General features: G+C 34.7%; 1 protein-coding gene across 2 annotated transcripts in view; it reads left to right on the plus strand.

Moving 5' to 3' along the window:
• LOC144967739 (uncharacterized) overlaps window positions 1-15,000 on the plus strand; it is a 170,074-nt gene that overhangs the window by 146,872 nt on the left and 8,202 nt on the right. For both annotated transcript variants that reach the window (XM_078905322.1, XM_078905321.1), the window contains exons 10-14: window positions 2,635-2,706; window positions 8,578-8,649; window positions 9,366-9,437; window positions 13,180-13,251; window positions 14,373-14,444. In XM_078905322.1, coding sequence (XP_078761448.1) covers window positions 2,635-2,706; window positions 8,578-8,649; window positions 9,366-9,437; window positions 13,180-13,251; window positions 14,373-14,444 — 360 coding nt within the window. The remainder of the gene's footprint in view (window positions 1-2,634; window positions 2,707-8,577; window positions 8,650-9,365; window positions 9,438-13,179; window positions 13,252-14,372; window positions 14,445-15,000) is intronic.

Genomic DNA, 15,000 nt, shown 5'->3' on the forward strand with positions numbered 1-15,000 from the left:
ATCATCACTCTGAATTTTACAAGGTTTTAGTCGATATAAATAATTCAATAAAAACAACAGTTTATCCTGATTCTTTAGCTGGAGTGACACACTATCTTGACGCCAAGATAAATTTCATGCCAGCCGGTTGTTTATATTGGGTCTAGATGTATTCCCAGCGTTCTGATTTAATGGAGAGAACATTTCTCACAATGACATTGATCAGATTTTAAAGTTATTTTTTAAACACGAATTCAATGAATACCAAAACAAAATACGAATAACAATGATAAAACAAAAACATAAAATTGCCTTTATTCATCCTCAAGTGGCAAATTGTCTTTAGGGTCTATTCCAAGGAAAGACGGCGCAGTGCCGCAAAGTGAGGCAATTGTGTTCAAGGTCACACAGCGCGACGGAAGTCGAACTCGGCACCTTTCGGGCGCGAAGCAAAGACCATACCACTGGGCCCACCCTGCTAAAATCTTCCATACAAAATCAGATTTTTAACTGCTATGATCGCTCTGAATTCTACTGTTTTGATCATTTTCAATTATTCAGTTTATACATAATCTATCTGAGTATTTTACAATCTTTGTTAATGATTATGAAAAAGGAAAGATATACATATTACAATTAAAAATGTCAAAAATACTTCGATACGTTATAAATTGACCATACAATTGGTTTAAACAACAATGTGAAACAATTATTTCGGAAAGAAAATATTTACAATCGGAATTAATTGTGCTCGTGTTTTTAATAAGTTGTATTGCAGATTCTTACTTAAAACTCCTTCTTTGCAATCGTATTTGTTTGGATTAAATTCGTCGAAGCTTTGAAGATAGGTCAATCAAAACAGACATATTATTATTGTCTGAAGAGCTCGTAAGATGTTTTGGTTCTTTTTGGAACCCGTCCAGTTTACATCTTCTTATTATCTTTCTGTTAGATATTTTACACCGGAGATTATTTTGAAATGATGGTGTGTTTATTGTTGTACTCGTCGACGCTCTGAAAACAAACATCTTTTCGTGGTTTCACTGCGCATAAGGTCGGCGCTTTATAATATTTCTACTTCATTCGTTTTCTTAGCAGGCATTATGGAATCAAATTGTATTTTCACCTGATAAACTCTCTTGCTTTATATAACTTTCTGGTCTGTTTTTTAAAAAAATGTGAATTGTCGTTCTTTAACTGAAAAAGTAAAGGCAACATGAAGTCACACATTGCATTGTTGTCCATGTATCAAGGGGATCTTCAATTTCTGTTTAGACATTGGATCCATCTTACAATTATGTTACACTATCCATTTTATCCTTTCCCAGGGCTGAAGTCACTACTAGGTTATTGGGTAATTTGTATAAAGCGCTTTTCAGAGACCTAATTATGTCGAAATCTGGTTTTAATCGGTCTGTTTTACACTCCGACTACGCCCACTTAATTTTGAACGTTGTCATGAATGTTTTTTTTAAATACCAGATTTCTGAATTCTCAAACCCTACATGTATCTACAAAATGGGTTAAGCCAGTACACTGTCACATGCGTCTTGGTTCAAAACACGACCTCACTTTGGTCCTAGGGCCCGAACCAGAGAATAGTCACCTTTTAGGCATACCCTGAGTAAAGCTTTTCTTACGCACATTCTCAGAGTACTGTCGAAAATGGGCATTCAATTTTTGCTCGAAGCAGAGCTGTCTTTGTTCGAATTTATACTTGCTACCTGTTGCCTGTTATACTTTACGTCAGTTGTGTTTTTCGTCTTAATAAAAAGCCATCTGCCAAACTTCTCCATTCATTGCAATCTGCAGCCTTTCTGTGCCAATTTATGCAGGGATATTGCTGACTTTAAGCTCTCTTTGTATCTTTCCCCGTCCACTACCGCCGTTCAGTACACCTATTTGTCCATCATTGTCTGCCATGAAGACTTGCCACATGCTCTGCTCGCGAATATCAACACATTGTGTGCGGCCTGATGTTAAACCTTCTTCTTTAGATGGTCTTATTCAGCTTTTTCAGCAATGCTTTAGTTTGGGACCAAGTATGAGAGTATATCATTGCAGGGAGCAAGTAAACAGTTTTTATTTTTGGTACCGTGGTGGTAGGATCAAAAATATCTTTTTTTATCATGTTTTGTGCTTTCTTCAATTCTGCTAAACGGCGTATGAGTCTGTTCTCTGCGAAAGAATTCGTATCAAGCTGTATATATATATATATATATATATATATATATATATATATATATATATATATTATATCAAGTGTGTATTGGTCATTGTCGTGGGGTTTAAAAGAATTATAAAGCACGGTGACCATCGTGGATCCAAAAAGGAATCGAAAATAGAGGATAAATGTATTATAATTGAAGTGTTCCTGTTTCGTCCTTGATCAAAAGAAAAAGTTTAACAACTGGCATCAGCAATTACGGGCGAATTCCAAAAGAGAGCCCAAGAAAATAGTTCCTAATAGAATTGAAAAAGTAAATCATATTTTGTTTTGTTTTTAAATATTAACACGGCAACTAAGTGTTTAAAGGTAAAAGCTTTAGATTTATTTAGGAGAGGTTTGACAGAGAAATGATGTAATGAAATGATTAGTTCTAGGAAGATGTCATATCATATCAAGATGTTTATATTATACTTCGTTCTTATCAGGGATTTACGGAACAACAGGATCTCTGTCATTGAGAAAGGTTTATTCAAAGACACGCCTAATCTTCGTACGCTGTGAGTATAACTTCCAGTTTTATATTTATTGTTCCTTCTTACACCACCACCCCATCTCTCTCTCTCTCTCTCTCTCTCTCTCTCTCTCTCTCTCTCTCTCTCTCCCTCTCTCTCTCTCTCTCTCTCTCTCTCTCTTAATGTATTAAATTACCCAGCCATCCATCGAGCTAATAACCTATTTATTTCACAAGACGTGCGCGAGTCTTTAAATTACTCGTCTGCGGAAACAATATTGTAGGCAAAGTCGGATGTGAGAATCATGTTATACTCTTTATCAATCTCGCCACCCGTTCCAAATCGATGTCTTTTGTTCCACCACTTTGTCAATCAATCTATCTATCAGGACACATTCAAATGATGTCAAGGTTTGGCCAGTACATATAATATTTTAAATAGTGCTTTATTAAAACGTCAATTATTCCCTTCAGTATATATTTCTTATTCCAATTACGATTAATTAATATTGGGATACCTGATACATTATTCACCTTCGACGTAGCGCCATAATGTGTTTGATTAAAATAGTAAAATTCAGTCCTCATTCAATTTTAGCCAAGTTCTTCGCTGATCCTTATGATGGATTCGAAGTTACGTGCTATTTTTTAAACATTTCGCGTTGTATCCCGTGTTCTGCTTCATAAATATACACCATCCTTATCACACCCAAAACAAAGCAATAAAGAAATCAATTGACGTAATGTCTGTTAATGGAGGCGTCCAGAAAAGCGGGCGATTTCAGCCATTATTACATTTACATTATTCACATCTTACGGGGGCATAGACTCCAGGAGTCTCTAAGAGCAGATTATTATAAAGCAGACGCCTCCAAAACATTTATAGGGGATTTTGTATTAATTTGTGCGACTGAGTAATTCTTGAAAAAAAATTATGCACGTGTTGATTTTTCTGGGTTTTTTTTTCTATTCTAATTTCAACCGGTTTTGATTGTATAGAAATGACGTGATATTTGCTAACATCTAATTTCTTCTTCTTCTTCTTCTTCTTCTTCTTCTTCTTCTTCTTCTTCTTCTTCTTCTTCTTCTTCTTCTTCTTCTTCTTCTTCTTCTTCTTCTTCTTCTTTTTCTTCTTCTTCCTCCTTTTTTTCTTCTTCTGCTACTTTTTCTTCTTCTTCTTCTTCTTCTTCTTCTTCTTCTTCTTCTTCTTCTTCTTCTTCTTCTTCTTCTTCTTCTTCTTTTTCTTCTTCTTTTTCTTCTTCTTCTTCTTCTTCCTTCTTCTTCTTCTTCTTCTTCTTCTTCTTCTTCTTCTTCTTCTTCTTCTTCTTCTTCTTCTTCTTCTTCCTCTTCTTCTTCTTCTTCTTCTTTACCCCTCATATTGTCTAAAATCTGATTTGATTTATCCTTAAATGTTTTTATAAAAATGTTTTAAAAATCCAAAAATTTACAATGTAACCATTTGATGTAAGTAAATGACAATCTCATTATGCTGGTTTCCCATTCAGATTTAAGTTACTGATTTATTGAAAATTATGTATAAACCTTTTTTATATTTTGTTTGTTTTACGTGGAATTTATGAATTTTATAAATTTCAAACTTTCATTGAAGAATTCATCAGAACATCAAAAGGTGACAAATGTCTACTTATAAGATACACAAGAATGAAATCAAATTTCTAGTTTAATGTTTCATAATCTATTCTTGCTTTAAACCTAAAAAAGTAATTCATGATAAATAATAATTTTTTAAAACCAATATCACCACGCCTACATTTACAGTATGAATTATAGACCTAATCAGTTGCCATTTCCTGTTTTTGCAACCAAATATACCAATTGAAAACTTTCATCAATGGACCAATCTGTTAATCCTTATCTCGGCAACAACAAAAATAAAATATCAAGCAACTGATCTGATATATCACATAGAGTAAACCATATACATTGTGACTGATCTGATATATCACATAAAGTAAACCATATACAATGTGACTGATCTGATATATCACATAAAGTAAACCATATACAATGTGACTGATCTGATATATCACATAAAGTAAACCTTATACAATGTGACTGATCTGATATATCACATAAAGTATACCATATACAAAGTGACTGATCTGATATATCACATAAAGTAAACCATATACAATGTGACTGATCTGATATATCACATAAAGTAAACCATATATAAAGTGACTGATCTGATATATCACATAAAGTAAACCATATACAAAGTGACTGATCTGACATATCACATAAAGTAAACCATATACAAAGTGACCGATATGATATATCACATAAAGTAAACCATATACAAATTGGCTCCCAGTCTTTCTTTTTGAATGAAATGTTGTCACATGTTTACGTCGAAGAAGAGGGCTCATATTGTCTGTCAATGTTTTTTTTTTCTTCGTACTTTTAAAACTAGAATCCTGATGAGGAATAGGAGTCGAGAATTAATTTATTTGAATTATTCGTTGAAAATTTTCAAATCTTGCTTTAATTTTTATCTTTTTCCGTCATAAGTTGCAATACCGTTATCATATTTTGTTGTTGTTGAAATTAAATTGAATTCGTATCACTTCTTCATCAACACGTGTCTTCCTGTAATATATTCTATGTCACTGTAAAGCGCATAGAGTCTGTGACAATGGGATAAAGTACTATATAAATACCATTTATTATAGTTATTATTATTATTATTATTATTATTATTATTATTATTTATTATTATTATTATTATTATTATTATTATTATTATTATTATTATTATTATTATTATTATTTATTATTATTATTATTATTATTATTATTATTATTATTATTTTTATTATTATTATTAATATTATTATTATTATTATTATTATTATTATTATTATTATTATTATTATTATTATTATTATTATTATTATTATTATTATTATTATTATACAACGTTCACTATTCTTCACACACATTTCGTCATACAACTGATACACCAGCAAAGAAGTTCGAAATACGATCACAGTCTTTCTTTAAACATTCGAAAATCTTCAATACATTATGCTGTCAAAATGCAGTCGTTCGCGATACAAATCAAAAACTCAATGTAGAGCAAAGCATTTGTACGGTCATGTGTTCTTGCAGTATGACAATCGCTTTCGGATCGAAAGGTCTTGAGTTCGAACATCGCTCGACGAATAGTTGAGTCCTTGAAAAATTCTCTTTACTCACATTCTCTCACCGTACTCAGGTGTAAATGAGTACCTGGCTGTTGGCAGCGTTGTCTCTGTCGGAAAAAATGTAATATCGCCTAACCGGCTTCATGTCTCGTTCTACATGTTACGTGTCGCTGTTGGTCAGGGACCCTTTGTAAAGCTCTATATAAAATCTCATATTGTTTTTTTTTTATTTTCAAAAGTTTAATGCCTTGGGTTGTCTTCCTTCAATTGGCTTAAAAACCTCGCTCGACGAATAGTTGAGTCCTTGAAAAATTATCTTTACTCACATTCTCTCACCGTACTCAGGTGTAAATGAGTACCTGGCTGTTGGCAGCGTTGTCTCTGTCGGAAAAAATGTAATATCGCCTAACCGGCTTCATGTCTCGTTCTACATGTTACGTGTTGCTGTTGGTCGGGGACCCTTTGTAAAGCTCTATATAAAATCTCAAATTGTTTTTTTTAATTTTCAAAAGTTTAATGCCTTCTTGGGTTGTCTTCCTTTAATTGGCTTAAAACACATTGATGCAAGATAATTTCAACATTGCATAAAATGCCTCGTTGAGTTTTGTTTCTTTATCCAACGATAATTGGATTCAGTAGTCTGATGTCACGCGCCCGGCAACGGCGGCCATCTTGGTTCTAAACAAAGAAAATCTTTACTTTTTATTCTTCATGCTGGCGAGAACTTTTCATTCCCTTTTCATATGCCTTGTGATCAGAATGTGTAAAAGTCAAAACATGATCAAATTGATGGGGTTTTTTTCCTCTGGATACGCTTTTAAGCTCGCCGGAGAAATATTTCATACGGCGTCCGCCATTGTTCCGATAGTTTAGAGCCAGTGTTACTAAGTTACCATACGTCATTAGGAAGGAAGTGACGGTACGACTAATGAATCCTATTGGATTCCTTCGAATGAGTGAAGAGTTCCAATACTACTCACTTCATATCTTGTAATAAAATGTTATGAGACCCAGGTGAACATAACATAAGAGTTATTTCAACTATCTATTTATTATGTAAATTTTGCGTTGATCGCAGAGCCTTCTGATTTGTCGCCTTAGAAGAAAAAAAAAAGCAGCCACGTTTGCGATGCAATCATAGATAATCATTTAGGTGAGAAATTGAAGTTTGAGAGAAAAAGAAGTCATTATCACTTGAAATGCTATTTTCTTCTTCTTCTTCTTCTTCTTCTTCTTCTTCTTCTTCTTCTTCTTCTTCTTCTTCTTCTTCTTCTTCTTCTTCTTCTTCTTCTTCGTCTTCTTCTTCATCCTCTTCATCATCATCATCATCATCATCATCATCATCATCATCATCATCATCATCATCATCATCATCATCATCATCATCATCATCTTCATCATCATCATTTTCATCATCATCATCATCATCATCATCATCATCATCATCATCATCATCATCATCATCTTAAACGTACTTGTTTAAGGGGTGTTTTGCGAAAGGTTGTGGTTAAAACAGTGTGTAGTAGTAAAAAGACGATAAATATGGACGTCTTAAAGACAGAACGTACAATTTCTTAACTCTCTCCTTACCATCCGTTTTCAGTAGTTTCTCCAAAATATCATGCATACCCACCACTAAAATTGATTTTTTAAAACTCAAACCTAATAGCACGCTAAACACAATTTAGTTCTTCAAAACAATATTATTTTTTTCATTAACTAAACAACGATTTTTCCTCCAGTGTTTTGATGTACAAAATAATAATCTTAATATGAAATGTTCATTGTATTGTAACAAATGTGACGATTTTCCTCCAGTTGGTAAGGAGAGGGTTAATAGAACAATACGTAGATATATATACTGCCGTACACTGATAATATCACGTTTATTTAAACTTTTGGCCAGAAAAATCGTCCTTCAAAAATAATCGATTAAAATGATTCTCATCTTGGCAAAAACTGTCATACCTGGGACATTTTAATCGATCGATTTTTTAAGGAAAGTTTTTTGGTCAAAATTGTAATTGTTTTTTTTTCATTTTATAGTACAATCGTAAACTAGACAAAGAAAATAAACAAAACAAATATATCTTTCCACTGCTATAAACTTAAAGATCGAAAAAAATCTGATAAATCATGCCAATTAAACGGAAATGTAAGGGCCGCCTGCCCTGTTCTATTTTGTGACTGTGAGCGTAGCCATCGTTAACTTATAGCCTGGCACTGACCAAAAAATGACGTCAAAATGCCAGTCTTTGGCCACAAAAGAAAACAAATCGTGAGTTGTATTCAATAGTTCAACCAATGGGACCACTTGTTTCCATGAGCACTACTAACGGCAACTCACATTGGCGGTGCAAAAACCAAATAATGACGTCAAAATGCCAGTCTTTTTGGGGTTTCAGTGTCAGGCTATAACTTCACGATGACCACGCTGTAAGCCGCCTACTCAAACGACAATTTTTCTTTGTACGACTAATTATCTCGTCCTTCTTGCATTAACAAACAAACAACAATAATGCTGGAACCAACGTGAAAATAAATAGACCCTCTAGGTACATCTCGGCTGGCTGGAACCTAAAATAAGGAAGCCAAATTTATTTATATTCTATCATAATTTTAATACTGTTATTGCTTTCTTTGTTTGATTGTTTGTTTGTTTAATGTCTTAATGCCATTTCTGCTGTCAAGTTGATTTAATAATTTCTATAAAGAGAAGATAATGTTTATTTGCTCCCCTTTTTTACCAGAGATCTTCGTGGGAATCTTATTACAGAAATTAAAACTGAAATGTTTGCTGACCTCAGGCATTTGTCTAGCTTGTGAGTTAGCTATTTTGGTTGTGATTATGATGATGATGATGATGATGATGATGATGATGATGATGATGATGATGATGATGATGATGATGCTGGTGGTATTGGTGTAGGTAATGTTGATGGTTTGTTGTGGTGGTGGTTGTAGTTAGTCTGGTCGAGATGGATATTGATATTGCTACAGTTGGTGATGGCGGTGGTTGTTGTGGTGATGTTGTTGTTGATGATGATGATGATGATGATGATGATGATGATGATGATGATGATGATGATGATGATGGTGGTGTTGTTGTTCATTGTGTTGTAATGCTGATGCTGATGATGATGATGATGGTGATGATGATGATGATGATGATGATGATGATGATGATGATGATGAGGATTATGATGATGATGATGATGATGATGATGGTGGTGTTGTTGTTGTCATTGTTGTTGTAGATGATGATGCTGATTACAATGATGATGGTGATGATGATGATGATGATGATGATGATGATGATGATGATGATGATGATGATGAATGTGGTGGTGGTGTCGCTGTTGTTATTGTTGTTTTTGATGGTGATGATGATGATGATGACGATGACGACGACGAGTTCATCGATTGCTTATGTGTCATTTTCAATTCCCTTATTACATTAATTATTCATATGAGATGTCTGCTTACACATTCATGTATTCATGTATTAAATGACTTTGTTTTGTTATTTTGTCACCAGATACCTCAGCGAGAATGCCATTAGAGCTATTGATCCAGGTTCTTTTTCAACTCTCGGTAGATTGAAAGCAATGTAAGTGACACGTTGTTTAATGATTGGAATTAAACTGTTTGAGACGGTGCCAAGAAGAGTCTAACTATAATAGAAACAATAGGATTCAATAGTCTGATGTCACGTCCGCCGAGCAACGAGCAGCTTGGTTCTAAACAAAGAAAATCGGTACTTTTTATTCTTCATGCTGGCTAGAACTTTTTCACATGTCATGTGATCAGAATGTATAAAAGTCAAAACATGATCAGATTAAATAATGTTTTTCTCCTCTGGATACATTTTTAAACTCGTCGGAGAAGTATTTCACAAGGGCGTCCGCCATTGTTCCGAATCCTATTTCTGAATATTACGCTCTCGGTACAACGGCAAATTGTACTGTTCAAAACGGAAATCGTGTTCTTCATGGCCTGCTGCTAGGGGTAATAGATGCAGTAATGGATTGCGTGCTGAGCATGGTGAAATCGTAGACAAACATGAAAATATGGAAACATGAAACTTAGGAGCCCCTTTCGTATATGGTTGTTCAATATCAAGTCGGTAGACATGGCATTTGAGAAATAATGAGATACAGACAATTTCTGTCCGCTATTGATTGTATGCGCTTGGCTAAGAAGCTCACAACGTTGCCATCCGGATGCATATCAGACAAACACACAAAACTATGTGTAACCATGAACTTTTATAGTCTGAATAATACAGTTAAGTGAGAATTACTCATAAACGCGGATGGAAAAAACAATAACAAAGACTCGATTGAGGTCAACTTCATTCTATCTATATTAATCGCACAAATACACTGAAAGTTTCTAGTCCGAGTGGATTTAGTGAGAAGAAAACACCCAACTGAATATAGAAAGCCGCAAAAACAGGTGCCAAATTTCAATTGATTACATATAAACATTATGAGCGAGAGGATGTTTACTGACCTGACACGACCTGACATAGACCGTAGCCATCGTTTTGTTATAGATAGAATGCGCTTGGCCAAGGAGTTCACAACATTGCCATCCGGAAGTATAACGAACCAACACACAACTCTGTGTAACATGAACTTATGTTGGTATACAGTTTAGTGAGAACAATCACAACGCGATGGCAAAACAATAAAAAGGCCTGAGTGACGTCATCTGCTACTATCTTGCCTGACACGAAATCCAAAGGACTGATTTGACTCATTATTGGTTTGCACGGCTAGTGAGTGTCATTAGTAGTGCCATGAAAACAAGTTATTTCATTGGTTGAACTATTGAATACAACTCACGATTTGTTTTCTTTTGTGGCAAAAGACTGGCATTTTGACGTCATTTTTTGGTCAGTGTCAGGCCATAACTTTACGAAGGCCACGCATAGACACGCATATTCTGCTATAGAAACCTTATTGTCACTTCAAACGTTTCACGTCTCTACATATCTCTGTCTCCGGTGAAATCATGACACGTTTTCTGCCAGAATGCATATTTATTCATTTATCTATTTATTAATCTATTTATTTATTTATTCATTTATCTATACCCTTGTAAATCAAAATCTTCGCTCATGACGGTAGTTTTTTCACTTGTAAAACAACTAGTTTAGTAGTCATAAGAAATACAATATGGAAAATTATAGCTTTTGAACCATCTTGTATTTAACTCACATACATCCAAACAACCAAGGCCAATACGGACTCTAAAAGTATATGATATTTGTTTAAAGTATTAGAATGATTCTAGCCTCACGTAAGCGACATATTAAAAATAAAAACCAAATACAAGGAAGGTTAAAATCGATTGTTCGCCGAGGAACGATCAAAGTTGTCTGCTTTATATGACAAAAATTGTGTATGGTGGACATGTTCTGGCCACCAAAGCAATGGAATCATCCGTTTATTGATGGTAAGCGGTTAAGTAAAACTCGCACACGTTTTGCCTGTCAAAAACAATTATAATCACGTGTAACCATTGACGTTTATTGTCTTACTGTTGAAGTAAATTTAATGAGAACTAGTCTAACCATTCCACTGGAGGTCTAAAACGACAACAAAGAGCGGAGTTGTGCAAAATTCATTCATTTATTCAACCGACAAATGTGTGGGAAAAGCTAAACTCTTTTAGTATATAAGATGAATGCTGAAAGAAAAAAACATCTGATCTGTTTGGGCAGCTAAACATGGCAACAAGTAACAATATGATTCCTCCGATTTTATGAAAATTGAGTCTATAAAAAGCTGAGAAAAAGTCAACGGTATGGATTGCAGGCTAGCACCTCATATACCCCCTGTAGATGTCGCTGATTGTAGGTATTTTGCCTTGCTACGGATTATACACCCCTCGTAGTAATAATGCCAATCGTGAAATTAAGTCGCCAAAATCTCTTATAACCGGAGGGCCACTACTTTACCAAAATCCAGCCGGCCAAGTAAAGTGGCTGGCTATTAGCAGACTTACTGCTCAGGACCAAAAGATTTTTCTTGTCGACAAGATTAATCTACTTCAATACTCCCGATAGTGAGTCTTGTAAGATCGGATCATATTGAAGCTGTGGTTTTATAAACTAAAAAAAAAAAGTGATAAATGGGTCAAGGTTATGCAAGCCTAAATAAGAACGCGTAGCCTGTGTTAATTCAAAGTGTGTATGAAACAGTGCCAGACAAAGCTAGAAAGAAAAGAAAAAAAAAAAAAGAAATATAAAACCATCCCAAACAATTAATCTTCTTCGAATGAGGACTATTTTTTGGGATTGTTCTTTCCTTATATTTTTCTTTATCACTTTGTCTGTAACTGGTTCACACACACTTTTTTTCAGATCTTTATTTAACCTCTCCTTACCACCCACAGGAAAATCGTCACATTCGTTAAGATGTAACCGACAATTTCCTCATTCTGATTTCTCTTGAACATCACAAAATTTAAAGAAATTCTTTGATTACAGCTATAAATATTACACACTGTGTTGTAGAGTTCACTTTTTACTTTTTGTTTGAGTAAGAAAAGTCTATATCTATGCTGGGTGGGTGTGAATATTCGGGGGAAATTCTAAAAATAGCTGGTAAGGAGAGAGTTAAAAACGCCAATTGCCTGCACCCTAGTTTGTCACTTTGTTGATTTATATAGCCTGACACTGCCCCTAAAATGACGTCCCTATACAATGCGATGACCACTAAAAGAAAGTGTGAAGTTAGTTGTTAGTTGTTTTCCAAGGAAACTATTAACCTTATTGTATTATTTCACGCAGCTCATTGTTTACATTCTTTTGGTAGTCGTCGGCCTGTATTGTGGCGTAATTTTGTTGTCAATTTACGAAGGCTACCGTTATAGCCACTTGAAGTACATGTTAACAAGCCGAAATCATAGACTTTTTTTTAGCATTATATAGCGCAAATTCCGCTAAATGTGCTTAAAGCGCTTTACAAGGGGTCCCTGAGCATCAGCAACATTTAACATGTAGGTCGAGACATGACGCCTGTTAGGCGATATTACAATTTTTCGGACAAAGACAACGGTGTTAACTGCCAGGTACTCATTTTACACCTGAATACGGTGAGAGAATGTGAGTAACGACCTTTTTCCAAGGACTCAACTATGCGCTGAGCGCGAGGCTCGAACTCAGGACCTTCCGATCCGAAAGCGAGTATCATACCACAAGACTACATAGTCGCACCTTTCCTGATCTCTATATTCTTTTCAAACGTTCTGACACAAGCATAAATTCTGACACATATAATTATATAATATTGATATTGATAATAGAGTCTATATCATTTCTATTATTATCTCTTTTTCAGGATATTGGCTCGGAACCAAATCGAAACATTGAAGGGGGGCAGCTTTGATGGCCTTGGCAATTTAACGACATTGTAAGTGGATGGAAAGTGAAATTCTGACAAAACATGTTTTTTTGTTTGGGCCAAAAATATCTTTATTTAAATGATTTAACTACCTCCAAAATTTTGAAATATATCGTCCGAGAATTTGTTTTTCGGTTACATGTAAGGATTTTGACACACTTTCTGTCAGGCCGAGAGAAGTCAGAGGTTAGAGCCTTTTTGGTTTTTCAAATTCATGACATCTTAACCAATCAACATTTGAAGTAAAATTTCAAAGGCGGAAAGCAAAAGGTGTAGCCTGTCAGGGGCCGGCATTTATGATGGGTGTTTTTGATGTTCAGAGTATGTGGTAGTATAGTTATATGGGAGGTGTCAAAATGATCAGTGTGTGATAGTATAGTTATATGGGAGGTGTCAAAATGATGTCAATAGCAGACGGGGTTATGTGATGTTTTATTGGTAATACGTGGATTTAATTAATCCAAAACTCCTTATTCTACTGTCATCAGAAACAACTTGTTGCCCCATATATTGTTTATCGACTAAAATCACCATCATTTTTGACTGAACGCTTCAAGAAAGTCTTGGGTTTTTAAGTTTTTGATAAGTTGTGAATTGTTTGAATCGAATAATATTATACGAAATAGGTTTAACAAAACAAAATGTAAAAAGCTGTTTTGTCGGTGAAAGACAGAGTAAGGCTGATGTTGGTAGGGGTCAGCATTTACATTTGCAGGGATTTCAATTGTGTTGTGCTTTTTTGTGACGATGATGGCCATAAAGTAGAGATGCTGCTGCTTGCTTCAGCTGCTGCTGCTGCTGCTGACGATGATGATGATGATGATGATGATGATGACGACGACGACGACGATGATGATGATGACGATGATGATGATGACGACGACGACGATGATGATGATGATGATGATGACGACGACGACGATGATGATGATGATGATGATGATGATGATGATGGTGATGATGATGATGATGATGTTGATGATGGTGGTGGTCGTGGTGGTGGTGGTGATAGTGGTGGATAGTTAGGATGTTGTAAATGATATCCAATAGAATGATATACAAAGAAAAAAAAACTTAGATGGACCACAGGAGAAAAACTCAAGTATAAATCAAAGTTGTCTTTATTTCAGAGATCTTCGTCAGAACCAGATGAAAAAAATTGAAAGTACCGCCTTCAAACCTTTAGTGTCAGCACGATCTGTGTAAGTCTGTGTAGCATTGCATGTTTATTAGTAATAGATGTGACGCATCGCCTCAAAGCGGTACTATTTAGGGACGGTTTAGATAAAGTAATTCAATTTATAATTTTTATTATTGGATTTCTTTCATGCCTTTGGATTTGTTAAACTAGTTGTTTTCATCACGGAACAACACATATTCGCAAGTTTGTAGTGATAATATTTTCTGCGATATAAATAAATCGTTTAATTAATCCAAAGTAATGTAAGAAGTCTATAATAATAAACTAGTATATTTATAAAGAATAGTCATTCAGAGCTATAACGCCCGTTCAGCTGCTTTTTATGTAGACTTTAATCGAAAATTGAAACTCTTAGCAGCACTTTGGAAAACAAACAAAATATTCCGCTGGATATTAAAGACCAATAACCCGATCACAGGGGGACTGGCTTGGCAGAAGGGAGAAAAATAATCTCGAATATTCCGGGATCGAAAATGGCCCTCTTTCTTGTGTTTTGTGGTTTACTAAGCTAATAAACCCCTCCTTACTATCAATGACAATATACAGTTAATCAAGTA

This window comes from Berghia stephanieae, chromosome 3, assembly GCF_034508935.2.
Source record: "Berghia stephanieae isolate SIO BIC M18660-M18661 chromosome 3, UCSD_Bste_1.3, whole genome shotgun sequence".
Classification (NCBI taxonomy): domain Eukaryota; kingdom Metazoa; phylum Mollusca; class Gastropoda; order Nudibranchia; family Aeolidiidae; genus Berghia; species Berghia stephanieae.